The 25864-nt window shown below is 42.0% G+C and overlaps 2 protein-coding genes across 2 annotated transcripts; both read left to right on the top strand.

The window, feature by feature from the left end:
• Positions 1–4084: 4084 nt before the first annotated feature.
• On the top strand, positions 4085–14552 carry LOC120059357. The gene is made up of 5 exons (XM_039008357.1): positions 4085–4217; positions 12841–12943; positions 13544–13708; positions 13785–13916; positions 14035–14552. Exons 2-5 carry the CDS (start codon positions 12841–12843, stop codon positions 14166–14168), a joined length of 534 nt encoding a protein of 177 aa, XP_038864285.1. The 5' UTR covers positions 4085–4217; the 3' UTR covers positions 14169–14552.
• A 10380-nt stretch (positions 14553–24932) lies between these two features.
• Positions 24933–25755, top strand: LOC120058926. Its single transcript, XM_039007674.1, has 3 exons — positions 24933–25086; positions 25163–25294; positions 25495–25755. Exons 1-3 carry the CDS (start codon positions 24942–24944, stop codon positions 25626–25628), a joined length of 411 nt encoding a protein of 136 aa, XP_038863602.1. The 5' UTR covers positions 24933–24941; the 3' UTR covers positions 25629–25755.
• The last annotated feature ends 109 nt before the right edge of the window (positions 25756–25864 follow it).

The following is a 25864-nucleotide window of genomic DNA, read 5'->3' as shown; positions in this document are numbered from 1 at the left end:
GTAGAGAGAATGATGTATTTCAGCTTTTATTTCTTTCATCACATTCCCAGTGGGTCAGAAGTTTACATACAATCAATGAGTATTTGGTAGCATTGCCTGTAAATTGTTTAACTTGGGTCAAACGTTTCAGGTAGCCTCCCACAATAAGTTGGGTGAATTTTGGCCCATTCCTCCAGACAGAGCTGCTGTAACTGAGTCAGGTTTGTAGGCCTCCTTGCTCGCACATGCTTTTTCAGTTCTACCCACAAATTTTCTATAGGATTGAGGTCAGGGCTTTGTGATGGCCACTCCAATACCTTGACTTTGTTGACCTTAAGCCATTTTGCCACAACTTTGGAAGTATGCTTGGGGTCATTGTCCATTTGGAAGATCCATTTGCGACCAAGCTTTAACTTCCTGACTGATGTCTTGAGATGTTGCTTCAATATATCCACATCATTTTCCTTCCTTTTGTGAAGTGCACCAGTCGCTCCTGCAGCAAAGCACCCCCACAGAATGATGCTGCCACCCCCGTGATTCACAGTTGGGATGGTGTTCTTCGGCTTGCAAGCTTCCCCCTTTTTCCTCCAAACATAATGATGGTCATTATGGCCAAACAGTTCTATTTTCGTTTCATTAGACCAGAGGACATTTCTCCAAAAAGTACAATCTTTGTCCCCATGTGCAGTTGCAAACCGTAGTCTGTCTTTTTTAGAGCGGTTTTGGAGCAGTGGCTTCTTCCTTGCTGAGCGGCCTTTCAGGTTATGTCGATATAGGACTTGTTTTACTGTGGATATAGATACTTTTATACCTGTTTCCTCCAGCATCTTCACAAGGTCCTTTGCTGTTGTTCTGGGATTGATTTGCACTTTTCGCACCAAAGTACGTTCATCTCTAGGAGACAGAACGTGTCTCCTTTCTGAGCGGTATGACTGCTGCGTGGTTCAATGGTGTTTATACTTACGTACTATTGTTTGTACAGATGAACGTGGTACCTTCAGGTGTATGGAAATTGCTCCCAAGGATGAACCAGACTTGTGGAGGTCTACAATTTTTTTCTGAGGTCTTGGCTGATATCTTTTGATTTTCCCATGATGTCAAGCAAAGAGCCACTGAGTTTGAAGGTAGGCCTTGAAATACATCCACAGGTACACCTCCAATTGACTCAAATTATGTCAATTAGCCTATCAACAGCCTCTAAAGCCATGACATAATTTTCTGGAATTTCCCAAGCTGTTTAAAGGCACAGTCAACTTAGTGTATGTTAACTTCTGACCCACTGGAATTGTGATACAGTGAATTATAAGTGAAATCGTCTGTCTGTAAACAATTGTTGGAAAAATTACTTGTGTCATGCACAAAGTAGATGTTCCAAAACTATAGTTTGTTAACAAGAAATTTGTGGAGTGGTTGAAAAACCAGTTTTAATGTCTCCAACCTAAGTGTATGTAAACCTCCGACTTCAACTGTAAATAGTCTTTTAAAAATCATGTTAAACACTATTAGTGCACACAGAGTGAGTCCGTGCAACTTATTATGTGACTTGTTAAGCACATTTTTACTTGCAATAACAAAGGCGTCAAATACTTATTGACTCAAGACATTTCAGCTTCTAATTTGTAATTAATTTGTAAAAATGTAGAAAACACATAATTCCACTTTGACATTATGGAATATTGCATACACCAGTGACAAAAAAATCTCAATTTAATCCATTTTAAATTCAGGCTGTCACACTACAAAATGTGGAAAATGTCAAGGGGTGTGAATACTTTTTGAAGGCACTGTATAGTAGACAGGATCAGGCCTATCACACACCTTGTTATATCCAATAAGGCTCTTGTGTTTCACCACTGGTCAAAATATAAAACTGATCATCCACTTCCGATTGAGAAAAATAACATTCTGACTAATTCCTAATAACTCATGGGACAGCCTCAGTTTATCCACCAAATCCATGGAAAGCAAATCCCAGTAGCCTTATCTTTGTATCCAGGACTAGAGCTCTGTGAGTACATGTTTTTGGTCTCTGACAGCCTCCCGATAGACAATTTAATACAATGCCAACAGATTACATTTATCTATATTAGGCATACCTGACAATGCTACACCAATAATCCCTGGCAATACGGTTGATTAAGGATACAATCATGCTGCCATCTTGTGTCTAAATGTAGTAACCACAATTAAATTGCAGTACCATTGAGAAGTATAATAACTAGCATGAAGATTTAAGGCTGAACTTTTTCACTATTTATCCATTTTGTATTTCTAACAACCATTGGTCTGCAGCACACTCCTTCCTGTTAGTGAATAATCATGTACTATAAGTTGAAGCACATGAAAGCATGTACACATCACATCGACTACATCTTCATTTTCGTCTACCATTGCAGTAAAAACAAAACGTGTCCAGCGCTAGTGAAAGATCAGCAAGCAGATTGAGTGTAGTTACATAATACAAACCATCAACATATAAGACAAACAGTGAGAGGGTTACTCCAGAGCACAGGATGCTGTTGAGGGGAGGACGGTTCATAATAATGACTGGAATGGAGTGAATGGAATAGTATCAAACCGAGTATTTGATGTGGTCGATATCATTCCATTTATTCCGCTCCAGACATTACTATGAGCCCGTCCTCCCCAATTAAGCTGACACTGGTTGCTTGTGCTCCAGAGGTAAGGTGACCTCTGAGGGTTATGTAATGTACCAGCAAAAACACTGTTTATCAGTGAATCGGAGGACAGTTACAGTTTTACAGACTGTCTGAATCTCATTGGCCGGCTCTGCGTTGATGGGCTCTGAGTTAATTAAGCAATAATGCCCAAGGGGTTGTGGTATATGGCCAAAATACCACGGCTAAGGGCTGTTCTTAAGCGCGACACAACGCGGAGTGCCTAATACAGCTCTTTGCCGTGGTATATTGGCCATATACCACAAACACCAGAGATGCCTTATTGCTATTATAAACTGGTTACCAACATAATAAGAACAGTAAAAATAAATGTTTGTCATACCCGTGGTATACGGTCTGATATACCATGGCTGTCAGCACATCAGCATTCAGGGCTCAAACCATCCAGTTTCTATTATAGATTGTATTTTTATTTCAAGAATCTGACTATATTTTGACTAGTATTTTTGTCATTAGTTTACATTGTTCTGCTAAAAGAGCAAAGTAAATTGTACTGCCAAAGAGGGTATGGTTGCTGTAACATTGACCTTGACCAAAAAAGACTTTAACAGCTGCTGTGTATGGTTGCTGGCTGAACAGCAACAGCATACAGTACTGTGCAGCCAGCCTGTCCTTAACTCACCCCTCTTGCCACTCCCCTCCTTTCCCCTCAGCGCCCTCAATCATTGGTTGCCCTCCTGTGAATCACATACTAGCAGCCAAACAACTGCCAGGGGTAATACTGGCCCAGGTCCTGCATGGCTAAACCTAAATCAGTCCTGAACTTGATACAATGTCGTCCCTCATCTTTCCCTTATCACAAACTGTGACGGTTCGCATTTTCTCACACTCTCTTGGTCACACTATTTCAGCCTTTCGCATGGCCTCTCTGTATCTCACTCTCTCTAGGGATGTTTTACTCTTCACTGTGAAAGCAACTCTTCTTTAAGATCCCTCCTTGTATAAACTGACCCAAAGTTGACCTGTCTGCATTCCAATGGTTCCCCCTTTCTGTCACTGTGGAGTTTTCTGTAAGATCTGCGAAGGTGGAAAGGAGAAGATTATTAAAGAGAGTGAAAGAGAGAAGTCAGTAGCCTCAAATATAGGGTCTGTGAAATATATTTGACAGTGCAACCCTAGCCCTGGTCCAGTCTGCCAGTAGCATCACATGCTTTCTCAGATTGTTTACTTGCACTCCTTTAGTCTCTCTCGGTCTAAACTCTCACCCGCCTCCTCCCTGCCTCTAGCCCTCCCCTTCTCTCACCCGCCTCCTCCCTGCCTCTAGCCCTCCCCTTCTCTCACCCGCCTCCTCCCTGCCTCTAGCCCTCCCCTTCTCTCACCCGCCTCCTCCCTGCCTCTAGCCCTCCCCTTCTCTCACCCGCCTCCTCCCTGCCTCTAGCCCTCCCCTTCTCTCACCCGCCTTTCCTGGTCAGTGTGATTGTTTGTTGGTGATAAGATCCAAGGGTGAGACACAGCGACAGTGCGCCAGAGCAAAGTGAAGAGGGGTTGCTCTTATTTGGCCATCTTTTTTCCCCCTGAAGGTCCACTCTCAGGACAACTGTGAGTAGCTAAAGGCTTGCGAACTTCTGGGTTCAAAGAGGACTGGCTGTTTGGGTCAGGTAGCGGCGGGGTGGGGCGGTCATTTAGACCCTTTACTTGGGTCAGGAGCGGGCATGCAGAGTTAAGTGAACTCTAACACAGATTCTGTAGACTTCTAGAATACAAAAATGTTTCAAATGCGCGACAGGCATGATCATTGTTAACATACCAACTCAGGCTGTTGTGGGAGGGAAAGTGAAAGGGATTGTGTTAATAGCATGCAGTGTTGTATTTGGATACAAATAATTGTAATCTCTCTCAATGCCTTTTGAGATGATGCATTAGGGCATTGGCCATATGTGTCAACTCAAGACTCCGCAAGTTAAATTTGTAAACATCTCCACCACAGAAGACAGACACAACTCCATATTTGGACATCAATTCACACTGTACTCCTTGATAATATGTCTGCACAAGATAGTTTCTTTGTGCATTTTGTAGAGAACAACACTCAAAAGTTATGTCAAACTCTTTTGCATAAAGGTCTCATAAAGTGGGTAATGTAATGGATGTGTCTGTTTGACAGTCCACCAAACTGTGTGTGGAGGTCATTAAGGACGTGGCGACATGGTTGCTGATGTTGACCAACTGCCAGTTTCCACCATTTGTATTGGCTTCAGTGTGTGTGTGTGTGTGTGTGTGTGTGTGTGTGTGTGTGTGTGTGTGTGTGTGTGTGTGTGTGTGTGTGTGTGTGTGTGTGTGTGTGTGTGTGTGTGTGTGAAAGAGAGAGAGAGAGAGCAACAGTCACCTTGCCATGCATGCTAATAGAGCTTATCTGAATCTGAGAGAGAGAGAGACCATATTAGACTCTTGCAATACAAAAAAATTAGCTTAGGGGTATACTATGATGAAAGACAGATCTACTCAGGGTGTTCTAAAGCTAGCCAGCTTCAGTTAGCTTCACATTCCAGCTCAGGCTTAATCCGTATTACGAAGGTGGATATTGCTCGTCCGCTTGCCGCAAAAGATGCCCACATACTAAGTTTGGTTTGCTCCTGGCAGAACTCAGCTAGGTGAAAGTCAAGCATACTCAAAGAACTTCGCTTGAAAAAACACTCTTGAGACGCCGTAACAACAACAGCCAGAATTAATCTAAATCTGAAATTCATTTGAACGTTTTTTGCCTAGGAGGTCTTAGTCACGCAATTTTATATCTAACTTTTTGTTTGTTGCAGTATTACTCAAGTGAAAACTAGTTGTCTTGTTAAATGACAAGAAAAACTTCATTGAAAAATCCCATCCATAGTTCCCACTCCTAATAGGAGTAGTACTGTTGACCAATCACTGACGAAGGGGCCTAGACTTCGGCTACAGAATTCCGACTTGCCTCAAGGAAAGCTGTTTTGACTGGGAAGCCTGCGAAAGGCTTAACTCTAACAGTCTTGTAACTGCATGTACATGTCACACATGGCTAGTCAAATGCCAAACTCTTGTGTTGAAATCAAAATGAAAGAAAAGTTATCTTGCAAATTCAGCAGGCTATGGTGTGAAATAAGCTTTTAAAAGTGCTGTCTTTATTTTATTACATATCGTTAATGCCTTCTTTGTACTTTGGTGTGCTCTTAAGGATCGGACCCTTTTTTCAATTTCCGCCTTAAATGACATACCCAAATCTAACAGCCAGTAGCTCAGAACCTGAAACAAGGATATGCATATTCTTGATACCATTTGAAAGGAAACACTTTGAAGTTTGTGGAAATGTGAAATTAATGTAGGAGAATATAACACATTAGATCTGGTAAAAGACAATACAAACCAGAAAACATCAGTTTAATTTTTTTTTTTTACATAGTCTTTCAAATACAAGTTGAAGGCCATACATTGAGATAGGATTCAAGTTGTAATTTAGAGATGTTGTCCACAAGATGGCAGCAGTGTGTGTGCAAAGTGTGCAGACTGATCCAGTAAAGAATTACATCACTACACAATATTTGTGTCAAGTCTGCCAGGAGTTTGCCCAAATGTGCCGAATTGGTCAATTTATACATTTTCAAGTACATAACTACAGAGAATATACAAAAATGCTATGGTAATAAAAAAAAAATAAGTTTACACACTCCCAGGAATGTCATATATGATGGATCATTAGCTTCCCTACAGAAAATACACTAACCTTCACACATCTAGATGGCCGTGTGGGGTGGGTGTGGAGCCAGAGACAGCAGTGGGGTCAAACTGTAGAACCCAGTTCCTAAAAATTGATTTTATCAAACAAAACTATGCTACATTTTATCTCTGGGACCCTCATGATGACAAATCAGAGCAAGATTACTGAATGTAAGTACTTTATTTACCTTCAGAGGTGAATGTATCAAACCAGTTGCCTTGATAAAAGTGTTTTGTTGGTGTGCACTATCCTCAAACAATGGCGTGGTATTTTTTTGCTGTAATAGCTGCTGTAAATTGGACACTGCTAGATTAACAATAATTTAAGATTTCTGCCCATATAAGACATGTCTATGTCCCGGAAAGTTGGCTGTTGTTTACAACATCATTCTAGTCAAATTATCCCATATTGAGCAACAACTATCACGGTTTAGGGACACCGATCCCGTAGAGGTTAATGCACAATAATAAAAAAAATCCCCCCACTCTTATGATAAAATAATTTTATTACAAAAGTTTTACTGTGCATTAAGTTTAAAATGCATTCTGTCATTACTAAATGTGCAATGTGATAGGTACAGTGGGGCAAAAAAGTATTTAGTCAGCCACCAATTGTGCAAGTTCTCCCACTTAAAAAGATGAGAGAGGCCTGTAATTTTCATTATAGGTACACTTCAACTATGACAGACAAAATGAGGAGAAAAAATCCAGAAAATCACATTGTAGGATTTTTTATGAATTTATTTGCAAATTATGGTGGAAAATAAGTATTTGGTCAATAACAAAAGTTTATCTCAATACTTTGTTATATACCCTTTGTTGGCAATGACAGAGGTCAAACATTTTCTGTAAGTTTTCACAAGGTTTTCACACACTGTTGCTGGTATTTTGGCCCATTCCTCCATCTAGAGCAGTGATGTTTTGGGGCTGTTGCTGGGCAACACGGACTTTCAACTCCCTCCAAAGATTTTCTATGGGGTTGAGATCTGGAGACTGGCTAGGCCACTCCAGGACCTTGAAATGCTTCTTACGATGCCACTCCTTCGTTGCCCGGGCGGTGTGTTTGGGATCATTGTCATGCTGAAAGACCCAGCCACGTTTCATCTTCAATGCCCTTGCTGATGGAAGGAGGTTTTCACTCAAAATCTCACGATACATGGCCCCATTCATTCTGTCCTTTACACGGATCAGTCGTCCTGGTCCCTTTGCAGAAAAACAGCCCCAAAGCATGATGTTTCCACCCGCATGCTTCACAGTAGGTATGGTGTTCTTTGGATGCAACTCAGCATTCTTTGTCCTCCAAACACGACGAGTTGAGTTTTTACCAAAAATGTATATTTTGGTTTCATCTGACCATATGACATTCTCCCAATCTTCTTCTGGATCATCCAAATGCTCTCTAGCAAACTTCAGACGGGCCTGGACATGTACTGGCTTAAGCAGGGGGACACGTCTGGCACTGCAGGATTTGAGTCCCTGGCGGCGTAGTGTGTTACTGATGGTAGGCTTTGTTACTTTGGTCCCAGCTCTCTGCAGGTCATTCACTAGGTCCCCCCGTGTGGTTCTGGGATTTTTGCTCACCGTTCTTGTGATCATTTTGACCCCACAGGGTGAGATCTTGCGTGGAGCCCCAGATCGAGGGAGATTATCAGTGGTCTTGTATGTCTTCCATTTCCTAATAATTGCTCCCACAATTGATTTCTTCAAACCAAGCTGCTTACCTATTGCAGATTCAGTCTTCCCAGCCTGGTGCAGGTCTACAATTTTGTTTCTGGTGTCCTTTGACAGCTCTTTGGTCTTGGCCATAGTGGAGTTTGGAGTGTGACTGTTTGAGGTTGTGGACAGGTGTCCTTTATACTGATAACAAGTTCAAACAGGTGCCATTAATACAGGTAACGAGTGGAGGACAGAGGAGCCTCTTAAAGAAGAAGTTACAGGTCTGTGAGAGCCAGAAATCTTGCTTGTTTGTAGGTCACCAAATACTTATTTTCCACCATAATTTGCAAATAAATTCATTAAAAATCCTACAATGTGATTTTCTGGATTTTTTTTCTCATTTTGTCTGTCATAGTTGAAGTGTACCTATGATGAAAATTACAGGCCTCTCATCTTTTTAAGGGGGAGAACTTGCACAATTGGTGGCTGACTAAATACTTTTTTGCCCCACTGTATATACAGTTGAAGTCGGAAGTTTACATTACATTACATTGTTTACAGACAGATTATTTCACTTAATCTCAATTCCAGTGGGTCAGAAGTTAACATACACTAAGTTGACTGTGCCTTTAAATAGCTTGGAGAATTCCAGAAAATGATGTCATGGCTTTAGAAGCTTCTGATAGGCTAATTGACATAATTTGAGTCAATTGGAGGTGTACCTGTGGATGTATTTCAAGGCCTACCTTCAAACTCAGTGCCTCTTTGCTTGACATCATGGGAAAATCAAAAGAAATTAGCCAAGACCCCAGAAAAAAATTGTAGACCTCCACAAGTCTGGTTCATCCTTGGGAGCAATTTCCAAACGCCTGAAGGTACCGCGTTCATCTGTACAAACAATAGTACGCAAGTACAAACACCATGGGACCACGCAGCCGTCATACCGCTCAGGAAGGAGACGCGTTCTGTCTCCTAGAGAGGAACGTACTTTGGTGCAAAAAGTGCAAATCAATCCCAGAACAACAGCAAAGGACCTTGTGAAGATGCTGGAGGAAACAGGTACAAAAGTATCTATATCCACAGTAAAACGAGTCCTAAATCGACATGACCTGAAAAGCCGCTCAGCAAGGAAGAAGCCACTGCTCCAAAACCGCCATAACAAAAGCCAGACTAAGGTTTGCAACTGCACATGGGGACAAAGATCGTACTTTTTGGAGAAATGTCCTCTGGTCTGATGAAACAAAATAGAACTGTTTAGCCATAATGACCATTGTTATGTTTGGAGGAAAAAGGGGGAGGCTTGCAAGCCGAAGAACACCATCCCAACTGTGAAGCACAGGGGTGGCAGCATCATGTTGTGGTGGTGCTTTGCTGCAGGAGGGACTGGTGCACTTCACAAAATAGATGGCATCATGAGGACGAAAAATGATGTGGGTGTATTGAAGCAACATCTCAAGACATCAGTCAGGAAGTTAAAGCTTGGTTGCAAATGGGTCTTCCAAATGGACAATGACCCCAAGCATACTTCCAAAGTTGTGGCAAAATGGCTTAAGGACAACAAAGTCAAGGTATTGGCGTGGCCATCACAAAGCCCTGACCTCAATCCTATAGAACATTTGTGGGCAGAACTGAAAAAGCGTGTGCGAGCAAGGAGGCCTACAAACCTGACTCAGTTACACCAGCTCTGTCAGGAGGAATGGGCCAAAATTCACCCAACTTATTGTGGGAAGCTTGTGGAAGGCTACCTGAAATGTTTGACCCAAGTTAAACAATTTACAGGCAATGCTACCAAATACTAATTGAGTGTATGTAAACTTCTGACCCACTGGGAATGTGATGAAAGAAATAAAAGCTGAAATAAATCATTCTTTCTACTATTATTCTGACATTTCACATTCTAAAAAATGAAGTGGTGATCCTAACTGACCTAAGACAGGGAATTTTTACTAGGATTAAATGTCAGGAATTGTGAAACTGAGTTTAAATGTATTTGGCTAAGGTGTATGTAAACTTACGACTTCAACTGTATATAATAAAACAAATACGCAAATTAATATGATTTCATTGGTCCTCAACTTGCGGCTCAGGCACTTCATTCAGGATAAATGGTGTTAGCCCTCAGTTAGCCTGCCCTGGAGCAAATTACTTCTGAAGGCGTTGTTTCCATAGAAATGTACCTGGCTAAAAGGTGTGCCACTTTCGTGGTGTCGGTTATCCCAAGTTGAACTCAGAGTTGACCAAAGTTATCTCGGTAACACCTCAAACTTGTTTCGTAGTATACCCCTCTGATATAGTTTACTGTAAGCCTGGAAATGGGGTCTAAAGTTGTAATTAACTGTAGGTGTCCAGACAAAGCCTGGATTTTAAGTTCATCCAAGGCCGCTTACGGCACCATAACAAGACCTTTAAACCTACCTACCATAAATAACATATTGGTGCCAAGCAACTTCATGGTCTCTCTCAAAGAGTCCATTATCAAATCAAGGGTAATGAGGCGTTGAAATATTCATACAGCCCACTAGACAATAAAACACTATTGTTTTGTGATTTTAAATTAAATAAGTTAATTAAATCTATTTTAAAGGCAACAAGCCAGTTGTGCATGTAACTTCTGTAATTTGTTTACATTAAGTTTAGATGTGGCTAGCCCATAGCCACAGGAAGTAGGCTGCAGCACCCCCTGATAAATCAGGAGTTGAGTTCCGAGGGAGACAATGGGGCGAGGGTGAGTGGCGTCAAGTGCCAGTGGGGTGAGCAGTATTCCAGTAGCTCTGGAGGTGAATTGGGTGAGAGTGAGGATGAATTGTGTAGGGAGGAAGGTGTGGAGAAGGCTTCTATGTCCGAACCTCGCAATGGAGGTCATGAAGCAGATGATTCTGGTCCAGTAGGAGTGACATGTTTGGAGAAAGTTGACCCCTGCCTTCTGGCTGATCCATATGTGGTGTCAGGTTGGGTGGAGAAGAGATTGGGGACTGTTTCTGCCGTCCAGAGAGAGCAGGCGCTCCGCATCACGCGACTAGGGACAAGAACTGTGAATTGCTTTGCTCTCCGGAGCAGGTCGCTGTTGAAAGTAGTGATAACAGGGGTGGCATTAAGTGCTGAGGGTGAACTGAAATTGAAGATTCCCGGTGTCTGGGACCCCCATTTGGTGCGACGCAGACCCGGTGAGGGGAGTGGTGAAACAGAGAAGACACCGTCTATTCTGCTGAGTTTTGATGAGAGCTTTTGTCCCGAACCAATTACAGTGTTTTAAATGCCAGCTTATGGTCATGTTGCAGCAGTGTGTAGGAGGGAGATTCCTAGATGTGAGAAGTGTGCAGGAGGGTATGAGACAAAGGAAGGTGTAGTATAGGTGGAAAAAGTTGTGTGTGCTAACTATAGGGGTCTCATGGTGCTGGAGATCAGAAGTGTCCGGTGAGAGAAAGACAGGTTGAGGTTGCCAGGATCTGAGTAGTACAGAATGTGTCGTATGCTGAGGCAGTGAAGAGAGTAGTAGAGGAAGATGTGTACAGGGCGAGGAATCCTGAGAGGATCCCTGTGAGTAAGCCAAGGCCAGTAGAGAATGATAGGAATAATGTGCTTCAGTAAGATTGGTTTATTAGCTTAAATAGCCTTAGTTTTCAGCTGTACCGCAAAAATGGAACATAAATCACAGAAAGTAGATGTTGTGGTGGCAGTTGCCGAGAATGACTTGGGTGTACAAGATTTTACTGCAGAAGAGTTACAAGGTGTGTTGAACGATAGTGTCCCGTCCTCCCAGGCTGTTGGCATGGTGTAGTATCAGATAGGACTAAGTAGTGGAATAGTGGTGAGGTTTTAATGGGTGTAGGGTTAGTCGGTAGGGCAATTTTTCTTCCCTTTTCCTCTTCCCTTCCCTTTTTGTGTCAGTGTTATTTTTTCTATAGTTTGCCACCCTTACAGTAGGTGGCGGCATGCACCTTTAACGCTTGTTTGCAGATGCCATAATACCATAGAAGAAGAAGGTGAGCCTGTGCTTTTTGGCTGTAATGTCTTTTTGGCTGTAATGAAATAACGTTTTATATGTCACATGCGCCGAATACAACACCTTACTTAATGCTTACCTATAAGCCCTTAACCAACATTGCAGTTAAGAAAAATAAAGAGTTTAGAAAATATTTACTAAATAATAATAAAATAAAAAGTAACAATAAAATAACAATAACAGGACTATATACTGGGGGTACCAGTACCAAGTCAATGTGTGGGGGTACAGGTCAGTTGAGATAATTGAGGTAATATGTACATGTAGGTAGGGGTAAAGTGACTATGCATTGATAATAAACAGCGAGAAGCAGCAGCGTAAAAAAGGGGTGGGGGGGTCAATGCAAATAGTCCGGGTAGCCATTTGATTAACTGTTCAGCAGTCTTGGCTTTTGGACCTAGACTTGGCGCTCCGGTACCGCTTGTCGTGCCATAGCAGAGAAAAAGTCTATGACTAGGGTGGCTGGAGTCTTTTAACATTTTTAGGGACTTCCACTGACACCGCCTGGTATAGAGGTCCTGGATGGCGGGAAGCTTGGCCCCAGTGATGTACGCACTACCCTCTGTAGCTCCTTGCGGTCGGATGCAGAGTAGTTGCCATATCAGGCGGTGATGCAACGTCAGGATGCAGCTATATAACTTTTTGAGGATCTGAGGACTCACGCCAAATCTTGCTCTGCTTTTGCAAATAGCCTTTGAAGTTCCTATTTCATCAGTAACCAATTTTTGTTACGTCATACCTAGTCACCATGAGAGGGAGGAGACATATTTTGACGGGGGATAAATCTTGTTCCGTCTCTGTTCCTTACCTGTCTTTCAGATGCTTCACCTGACAACAGGACGTGTGGGGTGCTTGCTTTCCAAGCAAGCGGTGGTGGCACTGACGAGCAGTGGTGCGAGGATGTCAAGCCATGGCCACCACGGTACTATTCTTTGATCAGCTAATTTATTGCATTTACACATTTTCCCATGGTGCAGAGAAAAAAATATACCGTTTTATAATGCTATTCTACACATTTTGTCATGAGGCTAAGAGAAAATGTTACCATTTTAAAGGACATTTCCTGCAATTCTACACTTTTTGTCATGGACCAGATCTTTTTTTTATTGGTGTTTAATAGCTCATCTCAACATTTGTCCACATTTTGTCATGAATTTTGCAGCTTTAAAGCTAATTTCCTGCAATTCTACACATTTTGCTACCATATGCTATCTGGAACTCCCCCCAAAAAGGAATATGGGGGCCCCGTGGCACGTGCCTTGCGTGCCTGTTTCGTAATCCGTCCCTGCTTACCACCCAGTGTAGTCTTCTTCTCTGAGGTCCATTATCTCACGTCAGATAGCATGATGGCCGTCTGCACTGATCTGATTTGGTTGAGGGACAAGAGTCACGTAGGAGTGACACTATCTGACGTAAGACAATGCTCTGAGGTCTATAAACCTCTAAACCCCACCTTACCACCGCTCCCTTTACCTCAACCTCCCCTTCACTTATCTTGTGTCCTATATCTCATGTACTGTAGAGGTGTCCGACTCGGTGGACATGTCACAGCCAATGTACTGGGATCGTCTGGACACCCCTCTGCCAGACAGACCATGGAAGGATGTCCTCGATTCTACGGATAAGAGCCTGAAACAGAAGGAGAAGGGTCCCTGGACTGCACTGTCCAAGGAGGAGAAAATCGCCTGTAAGCCCCTCTCATTCCTTCTCATGTCACAGCCTTTAATCCTGCTATTCTTAATATTTCTCCTTCTGTATCCCAGTGTACAGGCTGAAGTTCAACCACACCTATCCTGAGATGAAGAGGCCCTCCCATGAATGGAAGACTGTGATTGGTGGGATGTTCATCTTCTTTGGCATCACTGGTCTGGTGGTCTTTTGGCAGGGCCACTATGGTAAGATTTCTCATGGTTGATTGCTAAAATTGATAGACTTCCTCAAGCCATTATCACATGGATGGGCAATTGTTCCATCCTTAAACTTGCTGTTCTTTTTCTCTTGTGTGTCCCACAGTGTACCCACCCCAACCTCATACCTTTGGTGAGGAGTGGCAGGCTAAGCAGATCCAGAGGATGTTGGATATGCGGATCAACCCAATCGAGGGCTTCTCTGCCCAGTGGGACTACAAGAACAAACAATGGAAGTAAAGGAAGGGAATAGACCACTGCTGGAAGGAGGAATGTTTCAACTTGACACCTTGAGCCTCTGTTCAGCCACCATAACAGCAATCCATCCATCTGAATCCATTCTCTTACTATTTAAGTAATAAATAACAAAAAACTGGTTGTTTCCTTCTCTTTCCATCTAAGAAAATAACAGTATAATATTATGGGCTGCCGGTCCTCAACCTAATTTCTGCTTTAGTGTTCCTGTGGTAGTGTCTAGTTTGGCCCTAAGTGAGTATTGTGAGATGTGCCATTGCCTTGGTGGTCCTGACACATTCAACACTAACAAAGGAATTTCTACTCCAAAATGGTCCTCCGTATTGAATGTATAAACACAACTCAATGACAAAAAAAAGATTAAATCAATCCTTGTACCTTTGTGTTTTCATTCCCTAAAATCAGTTCTAAAATTGCAGAGAAAATTAGCATTTTCTGTAGAAAACAATTAAAAAGTCTAGGAGTGAAGATGGATGGCAAACAAGTTGAAGATCATGTATGGCCAAACGCGCTGAGCAGCTTTACTACAGGCAAGGGACACCATTAAATTAACTTACAGAATAACCTTTATTTGGATGTTCTCCTACAGGAACAAGTCATGATTTTTGTTTTGAGTTTTCCTTAATGAATATCTTCTGGCCTTTCCCCTTATCCCTCCCAAACCACCAAAATAAAACGGCAGTGTTCTCTCCATGTTCAAAATTGGTCGCTGCATCTAATCTAAGACATTACATTGGAATCGTAAAACATAGAAACAGACTATACACCATGGAGTTACTTGTTTTTTCTCTAAAATCAAATCACATTTTATTGGTCACATAAGAGGATTATCAGATATTATTGCGGATGTAGCGAAATGATTGTGTTTTTAGCTCCAACAGTGCAGTAATATCTAACAATTTCACAACAACACACATCTAAAGTAAAGGAATGTAATTAAGACTATAGACTTAGACTAAAATAAAGTAGAATAGAATACAGTATATACACATATTTTGCATTATTCACCTCATATGTCAACATGTAACGCAAAAAAACAACTAACAATTACTTAAATACACAATGCAAAGACGAAATTTAAGACCATTTCAAGAGACTTTACACCAAATATCATAACATTTTAAAGTAAATGTTACTAAGCTATGATACTATTCTAATTATTATTTAACCGACTTTAACCCAGTTGCAGCCGATAGTATTTTTCAGTTACAACACGTTTCTGGCGTCCTTCTACCGTTACACAGGTGTTTGGTGCGCCCTAACGCTCGAAAACCCAGTTGGCCAGCCATGGGCAAAGCTGTGTGAACTCCAATTCCGACGCTGTGTTAGAAAAGTCAACAATCATCGCTGCGAAAAGGTTTTTGAAACATATGTCCCTTATCTTCCATATGAGCGAGAAAGAATCTTTCAATGAAAAAAAAGACACTTACTGTAACGTTAACAGACTTACACAGATCCACACGTTGTGTGCCTCCAGTTGGCCAACTACACTTCCTCCCCAGTTACGTTTACACACAGGTGTTCAGGGCATGCTAGATAGCTAATTAGCACAGGTGGTCACCTCTTCCATCTGTCTTCCGTAAACAAGCATTGTAACATGGAGATATGGCCGTGAGGAAACACTAACCCGTTAATGGTGTGTAGTAATTTAACCTTTTGTTATTTCTCGCTCATTTGTAAGTTCTGCATTCACTATTGGATGCGGAAAATAAGAGGGGAAACCCAAAATGGAAATAAACAAACTTAAAGGACCGGCACTTTCTACCATTCTTCTTGAACAAACCATCTCCCTTTTCCCTCAATTTTTAACCGACTCAAGCTGACCCTCTTCCTCCCCTTCTCTCAGACCCCTGCCTCTCTTTTTCCCCTCCATATTCCAAGTATATGTCTCCTTATGATAATAATGCACTTCTCCTGACATACATCTTGTTCTTGCCTTCTCAAGGGACGCCATTTAACCGGCTGTCACAATCTCCGTACAATCAGCACGAACACCTCGGTATGTAGCGCTTAACAGTGCATCCCACTTATAAAGAAGCTGCTTCGTCTTGATGTTCTTCTTTATCAAACACTACCGCGATGCTTTTCCATTTCAAACAAACGCTCTTCCAACCACCATCTCGCTTCATCCACTGTCCGTTGACCCGCTTCCTCAACCGAAGAGAATGTTCATTCCCTTTTGAGTTTAACGGCAGTTGTCATTCAATGTGTTGCATTACAGCCACCAACTGGACTATAATATAAATCCAATGAGAAAAAAAGTAATAAAAATTACAAATAAATAAGTAAAAAAACTAAAACTAACCCTAGACTCATTAAAAACCCACTACCCCATTCAACTACTTTGACTCCATCTGCTCCTGCACCATGCCAACGGCCTGGAAGGACAGGACACCACCACTCAACACACCCTGTAACTCTTTTGAAGTCACATCTCGTATACCCAAATTATTCTGTGCAGCTGCCTCCACAACATATATTTTCTGGGATTTGCATTCCATTTCTGCAGTACAGTTGATAACCATTGCCATGAACACTAAGAAACAAACCTTACTGAAGCATATATCACTCTTTGGCCTTTCCCTCTGTGCTGGACCCCTATAGTTGACATGGGCACCCCTACATTTGACACACACAAACTTTATCCACCGAAACTACACAATCCTTTGTCCCATGCCCTCTTGCACACTTCCCACATCTTGGAATCTCCCTCCTACAAACTGCTGTGACATGACCATAAACGTTGCACCTGAAACAGTGCAGTGGATTCGACACAAAAGCTCTAACAGGACAACTGATATATCCTAACATGACTGTCAGATAAAGAATGACTCAAAAGGACTGAGCTACTCCTCCGTTTCACCATGCTTACCACCTGGTCTGTGTCGCATCAAACAACAGGCATCACAAACACCAGGAATCTTCAACTTCAATTGCTTCAACTCCACACCTAACTCTATCCCAGAAATCACTCCTTTCAACGGTGCCCTGTTCCTAAGATCAAAATAGGTGTGCGTTTCTTCTGGTCAGAAGAAACACAAACAAATATCACAAGTCCACTACTGGTTACCTTCATTGATTCAGAGGCGAAATATACGCACACCTATTTAGGTGAGGTGCTGGCTAGCGGAGTAGAACACTTAAAAAATTAAAGGAGAGACGCACACTCTTGGAGCTCATATGCAAAAATGTAATAACCTAATGTCCAACATTTCGATAGACAAGATGTCTTCATCAGGGTATAATTACAAACACTGCGGGGTGACTAATTTATATAGTGTCAAAAGACACACACAGGTAGGTGTCTGTAATCATGGCCCGGTGTGGTCTGATATCATTGGTTAATTGTTATATATTAAAATAGCATACAAAAAACAAATCGATAGCATACGATCATAGATACAATTTGGCTACATAGGCCTACAAACATTTACAATAGCAAAATCACAATAATGGCTTCAGATCAAAGTCTACATTGAGACTGAAGGGAGCAAGGGTCTTTAAATTAAAGATCCAGGCAGCCTCTCGTTTTAACAATAAATTATCGAGATCACCCCCTCTCCTAGGGAGGGTGACATGTTCAATGCCAATATAGCGTAGGGACGAAATCGAGTGGTTTGCTTCCAAAAAGTGGGACGCATCTGGGTAAGTTGAGTTTTTGGACCTAATGGTGCTTCGATGCTCCGAGATTCATACTTTTAATTCGTTCTTTGTTTTACCCACATTGTTTTTACCACAAGGACAAGTTATAAGATAAATAACTGCCTTAGGGGAGCACGTGATAACGATGATTGTGATTTGTTTCCCTGTTTGGGGGTGTTTGAATGATCTACATTTATAAGTACCATTGCATTGAGCACAACCATTACACTTGTAGTTTCCATCCAGTTGGGGTGCAAATAGACGTTGTGCAGGGATATCTTGGGGTGGTAAAACAGAGTTTACCAATTGATCCCAGAAATCTGCCTCGCGAGAATATGACCAAGGGAGGGTCGAAAACACATTACCAATACTGTCATTGGATCTTAGAATGTGCCAATGTATGTGAACGATTCCAGATCAATTGGATAAAACAATTCCTAAGAAGACCCACTTCTATCTGGAATTTTATTCCTCATCGTGTCTTCTCTACTTTTGGTGGCCTTAACTTCATGTTGTTTTGCAATTATAATATTGACAAAATTCCAGTGAAACTTTCTGCTTTTCATCGGCAGGTTTTCTTGTCATGGTCCTTAATTTATAAACACAATTTTTCTCCACACAGATATTATATATGGAATAATCGGGATATATTGTATAAAAATACTTCTTTGTTTTTGGAATATTGGTTCCGAAATAATATCCTATTGGTGAGCCAACTGGTAAATGCAGAGGGTCTTTTACTCAGTTATAAGGAATTCTTATCACTTTACAAGGTCCCTGTAACACCTAAAGATTTTGCAATTGTTTTAGACGCCATTCCCTCAGGTGTTGCTCTGTTATTCAGGAACGTGTCATGACCTGACCCTCAGAGCCTATCTTCTATTGACCCTGTTGACTCATCAGTAGGAAAGATTTGTTTCTCTTTTGGTCCATTCAACAACAGAGCGATACGGATCTTGTTTCAGCAGGATGTTGTATCTATACCTTATGTCATGCCTTATTGGAATGGATTTATTGATAATATCTGTTGGAAAAAAGTTTGGATGTTGCCACACACATACCTACTTGTTAACAAAATTAAGGAAGTTTCCTTTCAAATGATTCATAAATATTATCCTGCCAACCACTATATGAAGAAGTTTAAGGAAAACATCAACTCAAATTGCTTCTTTTGTAATGACCTCCCAGAAACAGTGTTGCATCTTTTTTGGCATTGTATTCATGTAAGAAAACTGTGGCAAGACATCAGTAGATGTATAATTGAACACATTTATGAAGGTTTTACACTATTGTGGAGAGATGCACTGCTTGGATTCTTTACATACGATAGAAATAAGCTGAAACATTTTTATGTAATTCATTTCATTATTCTTTTGGCCAAATTTCATATACACAAATGTACATTTACAAACAAAAAAACACATTTTCTTACCCTACAAAAAGAAATTGAACTGTATTTTAAGACAGTTAAATACTAAGTGTATGTATGGTCCTTGTGTAATTGTAATGTGATATTGTACCCCCTAGCTCGATTGTCCATTGTATATAATCTATATATACTTGTGTTCCCTCATGTACTTTCTGTATTGATTTGTTGTTAAAAAAATATTTATTTATTTATTTATTTATTTTATTTTAAAAATATATATATATAATAAAAATTTTAAAAAGTTTGTTAACGATTCCTTTAATTTGTTCAGAGCACTTTGAATAGCGGGTAGATAGAATGCAAGAATGCTTATTTTTGCGAGACTGACCTTGAAAAAGGTCATGTTTTGAATTTTCTCAATGGCAGTATTAATCTGACCATTTTGTACCCCCTCTACTTGAATTTTCTTTGCCGTTTGTAAATCAACTCACGACTCGTAGCTGTATAGTCCGTTTGTTTGTGTTGTTGGTCTTGGCTAGCTTAATGTTCTGGTCAGTAGCGAGCTAGTACTCACTTGAGTGACTGCTAGCATCGTCATGAAAAGGGGCATGAGTGAAGACATACAATATTATGTTATTCTAAGTAGTGAGAACACTAGGAAGCAGACCATTTTGAAAAGTAATCTTTGGACATGTGGTACTTTTCTTAAATGTAGTTTTGTAATTTACTAAAACAAATTAGAGAACAAGAAAATTGCGTTTGAAAAAGGTAAAGTTTTTGCTGTGAGCCAATGGTGTAACCTAGGTAACCACAGGTTGTTTTTCCCACAGGTGAACAGGGTCGCGACATTCTATCTAATACCGATAGGGTCTATACCATTTAGGCTCGGAAGGACGTGGCCCATTATTTACCTTGTTACTTGGCAACGACCACAATGGTGTTTCAAACAACTGTCAGTCAAGGCGAGCTCATGAATATAAACTCCCCGCCTACTCAACCTGTTCTTTCAGGCGTCCTGATAGTTAGATGGTAGAAAATGTACGATTTCTTCAATTCTGAGCATTTTAATAGTGTAAAAATTTGATGGTTGATGTTTTGGTCATGCAAAAAAAATTATTGGGAAGTAGGACGGGCTCCTAACCAATTGTGCTATTTTATCGACGACATAGATAATATACAGTTGGCTGGTTTTTCCGTGAATCGGCAAGACAGAACAGCTGCCTCCGGTAAGACAAGGGGTAGCAGACTGTGTCTACTTGTCCATTACAGCTGGTGCGCGAAATCAAATATTAAGGAAGTCTCAAGGTTTTGCTCACCTGAGGTAGAGTATCTCATGATAAGCTGTAGACCACACTATTTACGAAGATAATTTTCATCTATATGCTGGCACTAAGACCACACTCAACGAGCTGTATAAAGCCAAAAGCAAACAAGAAAATGCTAGTGACTGGGGACTTTAATGCAAGGAAACTTAAATCCGTTTTACCTCATTTTTATCAGCCTGTTACATGTGCAAAAGAGGAGAAAAATAAAACTCTAGAGCACCTTTACTCCACACACAGAGTCACGTACAAAGCTCTCCCTTGCCCTCCATTTGGCAAATCTGACCATAATTATATCCTCCTGATTCCTGCTTACAAGCAAAATCTAAAGCAGGAAGTACCAGTGACTTGCTGAATACGTAAGTGGTCAGATGACGCAGATGCTAAGCTACAGGACTGTTTTGCTACCACAGACTGGAATAAGTTCTGGGACTCATCTGATGGCACTGAGGAGTTTACCACATCAGTCACCGGCTTCATCAATAAGTGCATCGATGACGAAGTCCCCACAGTGACCATATGTACATACCCCAACCAGAAGCCATGGATTACAGGCAACATCCGCACTGAGCTAAAGGGTACAGCTGCCGCGTTAAGGGGGGGGACTCTAACCCAGACACTTAGAAGAAAACCCGCTATGCTCTCAGACAAACCATCAAACAGGCAAAGCGTAAATACAGGTCTAAGATTGAATCCTACTACACCACCTCCGACACTCGGCGGATGTGGCAGGGCTTACAAACTATTAAGGACTACAAAGGGAAGCCCAGCCACGAGCTGCCAGTGAAGCAAGCCTACCAGACGAGCTAAATGACTTCCATGCAAGCAACACTGAAGCATGCATGAGAGCACCAGCTGTTCCGGACGACTGTGTGATCATGCTCACCATAGCCGATAAACAGGTCAACATTCACAAGGCCGCAGGGCCAGATGGATTACCAGGACGTGTACACCGAGCATGCGCTGACCAACTGGCAAGTGTCTGTAATACCTACATGTTTCAAGCAGAACACCATAGTCATTGTGCACAAGAACACCAAGGTAACCTGCCTAAATGACTACAGACCGGTAGCACTCACGTCTGTAGCCTTGAAGTGCTTTGAAAGGTGGGTCATGTCTCACATCAACACCATCATCCCAGAAACCCTAGACCCACTCCAGTTTGCATACCACCCCAACAGATCCACAGATGACACAATCTCTACTGCACTCAACACTGCCCTTTCCCATCTGGAAAAAAGGAACACCTGCGTGAGAATGCTGTTCATTGACTACAGCTCAGTGTTCAACACCATAGTGTCCTCAAAACTCATCACAAAGCTAAGGACCCTGGGACTAAACACCTCCCTCTGCAACTGGATCCTGGACTTCCTGACGGGCCGCCCCCAGGTGGTAAGGGTAGGCAACAACACATCTGCCACGCTAATCCTCAACACAGGGGTCCCCTCTGGGGTGCATGCTTAGTCCCCTCCTGTGTTGGAGTCGTGGCCAAACACAACTCCAACACCATCATTAAGTTTGCTGACAACACAACGGTGGTAGGCATAATCACCGACTACGATAAGCCTATAGGGAGGAGGTCAGAGACCTGGAAGTATGGTGCCAGGACAACAACCTCTCCCTCAACGTGATCAAGACAAAGGAGATGATCGTGGACTACAGGAAAAGGAGGGCCGAGCACGAGCCCATTCTCATCGACAGGGCTGTCGTGGAGCAGGTTGAGAGCTTCAGGTTCCTTGGTGTCCACATCACCAACAAACTATCATGGTCCAAACACACCAAGACAGTCGTGAAGAGGGCACGACAACACTTATTCCCCCTCAGGAGACTGAAAATATTTGGCATGGGTCCTCAGATCTTCAAAAAGTTCTACAGCTGCACCATCAAAAGCATCCTGACTGGTTGCATCACCGCCTGGTATGGCAACTGCTCGGCCTCTGAACGCAAGGCGCTACAGAGGGTAGTGTGTACGGCATAGTAAATCACTGGGGCCAAACTTCCCGCCATCCAGGACCTCTATACCATTGATCCCCCCTTTTTTATGCTGCTGCTACTTTATGTTTATTATCTAGGCATAGTCACTTTACCCCAACCTACATGTACATATTACCTCAATTACCTCGACTAACCTCTATCCCTGCACATTGACTCGGTACCGGTACCCCCTGTATATAGCCTTGGCATTGTTATCTTATTGTTGCTCTTTTATTTTTTACTTTTGTTTATTTGTGACAAATAACATTTTATTTTATTTTACTGTGCGGGACCTTTAATCCACTCAAACATCAGTAATACAAAACACAAACAAAAAACTCTGTCCTTCAAAATACACTCAGAGCCCTACTCAGATCTGGTGACATGAGAGGACGGAACTGCTGCTCCAGTCAGCAAGCCATCATTCCCAAGAAGTGTTCAGCTGCAGATACAATGATTATTGATCTTTCCACTCCCGCAGTGCAGGTTATCGACATAGCAATAAATGCCAAACTATTTACTTTCTTCACGACAAGGGTATCTGGATCCTGCACCTTGTGAACGGCACCCATAGCACTGGACTGTGGTGTCTCCAGGACTACCAAACCACTAGAACATTCTTTAATTTTCTAGCTGACTCGGCATAGGAGACACGCTGAACATTTCTTATCCTAGCCATCTCTGCCTCCTTCACCCTTATAGGACATTCAGAGAAGTCATGTGCATGCTTCCCACCACAATTGCGACATCCAACGTCATCATCTTCCGCAGGAAAAATAATCAGTCAAGTCATGCTCTCTGCAAACACTTGACACAATGTCATGCCCAAATGGTTTGCAGTTGGAACACTGCAGTAACCTGGGGACAAATGCCCTCACAGGGTAACTCACATATCCCATCTTGACATGTGTAGGGAGGGGCTCCACATCAAAAACAGTAACACAGACATGCTCTTTATCTTTCTTTTCAATCGTCAAGCCCCAACTACTTCAGAAATGTTCATTCTTCTCAGCCCCAACTTCCACAAAGACTCCAGAAATAACACCCTTGATTGGTGCCCTGCTCTGAAAATCAAAAGCAGTCTTTCTCCTTGATTCTGTGAGGCGCAATACACGCTCTGTTTGTTTTACCAAAAAAATCTACAAAATTCCACACCTGGTCCCCCTCACAGATTCCACACAACCCATCACTTTCTTCACCATCTTGGCAACATCAAAGCGGATGTTCCAGGTACATCTTCCCATCCTCAAACTGCACTCCTACTACAAAACTGTTAAGTAGTTGTGACATGAGGAGTATGCTAACTAGACAGTGTTTTAACTGTGATTTTAGCTCTCTTTATCCATGCTTTAGCGACTGTAGTCCATCCAGTATTTTCAGCACCCTCATTGTCATCTTTGCTAGCGCCATCAAATTCAAAGTCAGTATCCGCTTCCGCCATTCTCTCTCACACTGACAGATCCCAACATCTACCGTTGGAGTCATGAAACCCACAATAACGTCTGCTAAATATGTGTATGTGACCAATAACATTTGATTTTAATTGATTTGAGAAGGGTTAGCCTTGCACAGGTGAGAGTGATTAGTCAATCAGTGCATAGCCTTTAAACAGGTGTCAGAAGAAATTCTTAATCACTTTCTGAAGGTGAGCTTGTGGGCTGTAACTTCAGTAGCCAGTTAGCCCATAGATTTGACTTCTTCTGTGTTTGCAAATTAGTCTTTGAAGTCCCTAAAGAAACTAGGCCATTTCATCTCAACCTTTGTTATTGCGCAGAGCGGGAAGGCCTGGGTTATTGTTAAAATACCTGGTCACTTTTGTACTTATCAGTTATGTGGAGACGTATTTTATTGGGGGTTAAATATTGTTCTGTCTCGTCCTCACCTGTCTTTCAGATGCTTCACCTGACAAAAGGATTTGTGGGGTGCTTGCTTTCCAGGCGAGCAGTTTTGGCACTGACAAACAGTGGTGCAAGGATGTCAAGCCATGACCACCACGGTAATCATTGATGTTGAACTGCATGCATAATTGTCTGCTGGAATAATTGATTTAATATATTTTTTCTAATGTATTAAAAAGTCACTACACAGCCTAGTTCAGGTCTCTCCAACCCTGTTCCTGGAGATCTACCCTCGTGTAGGTTTTCACTCCAACCCCAGTTGTAACTAACCTGATTCAGCTTATCAACCTGCTAATTAGAATCAGGTGTGCTAGATTAGGGTTGGAGAGCTCTGGTGTTGTGTAGACGCTTTTATTCAAGCTAGGTACATTTGAAATGGCATGGCCTGCTGTGCCATTGCATTTATTATCAGCAGATGGTGGTGTTGACTTTCAAGTACTGAATGGTGCTACAAGCACATACCTGAGGTCTTCACCGCAAACTCTCCCACACATACTTTCTATCAACAATGTGTCCCATCTCCTGTACTGTAGAGGTCTCCGACAACTTGGACATGTCCCAGCCAATGTACTTGGATCGTCTGGACACCCCTCTGCCAGACAGACCATGGAAGGATGTCCTCGACTCTACGGATAAGAGCCTGAAACAGAAGGAGAAGGGTCCCTGGACTGCACTGTCCAAGGAGGAGAAAATCGCCTGTAAGCCCCTCTCATTCCTTCTCATGTCACAGCCTTTAATCCTGCTATTCTTAATATTTCTCCTTCTGTATCCCAGTGTACAGGCTGAAGTTCAACCACACCTATCCTGAGATGAAGAGGCCCTCCCATGAGTGGAAGACTGTGATTGGTGGGATGTTCATAGTCTTTGGCATCACTGGTCTGGTGGTCTTTTGGCAGTGCCACTATGGTAAGACTTAATTAAAGGTTATTTTAACATTTGGAGCATGCTCTCCAGATGCCTCATTCCTTCAACCTTATGCCATGTCTAAACTATTTTATGCTACTGCATTTCTCATGGTTGATTGCTAAACTTCCTCAAGCCATTATCACATGGATGGGCAATTGTTCCATCCTTACACTTGCTGTTCTTTTTCTCCTTTGTCCCAGTGTACCCACCCCAACCTCATACCTTTGGTGAGGAGTGGCAGGCTAAGCAGATCCAGAGAATGCTGGATATGCGGATCAATCCAATCACGGGCTTCTCTGCCCAGTGGGACTACAAGAACAAACAATGGAAGTAAAGGAAGGGAATAGGCCACCGCTGGAAGGAGAAATGTTTCAACTTGACACCTTGAGCCTCTGTTCAGCCACCATAACAGCAATCCATCCATCTGAATCCATTCTCTTACTATTTAAGTAATAAATGACTAAACTGGTTTCTTTCTCTCTCCATCTGAGAAAATAACAGTATAATATGGGCTGCTTGTCCTCAACCTAATTTCTGCTTTAGTGTTCCTGTGGTCGTCTGTCTGATTTG

The sequence above is a fragment of the Salvelinus namaycush genome, chromosome 14, assembly GCF_016432855.1.
Source record: "Salvelinus namaycush isolate Seneca chromosome 14, SaNama_1.0, whole genome shotgun sequence".
Taxonomy (NCBI): Eukaryota; Metazoa; Chordata; class Actinopteri; order Salmoniformes; family Salmonidae; genus Salvelinus; species Salvelinus namaycush.
Note: the sequence above shows the minus strand (reverse complement) of the source record. Positions and strands in the feature narration are given on the sequence as shown.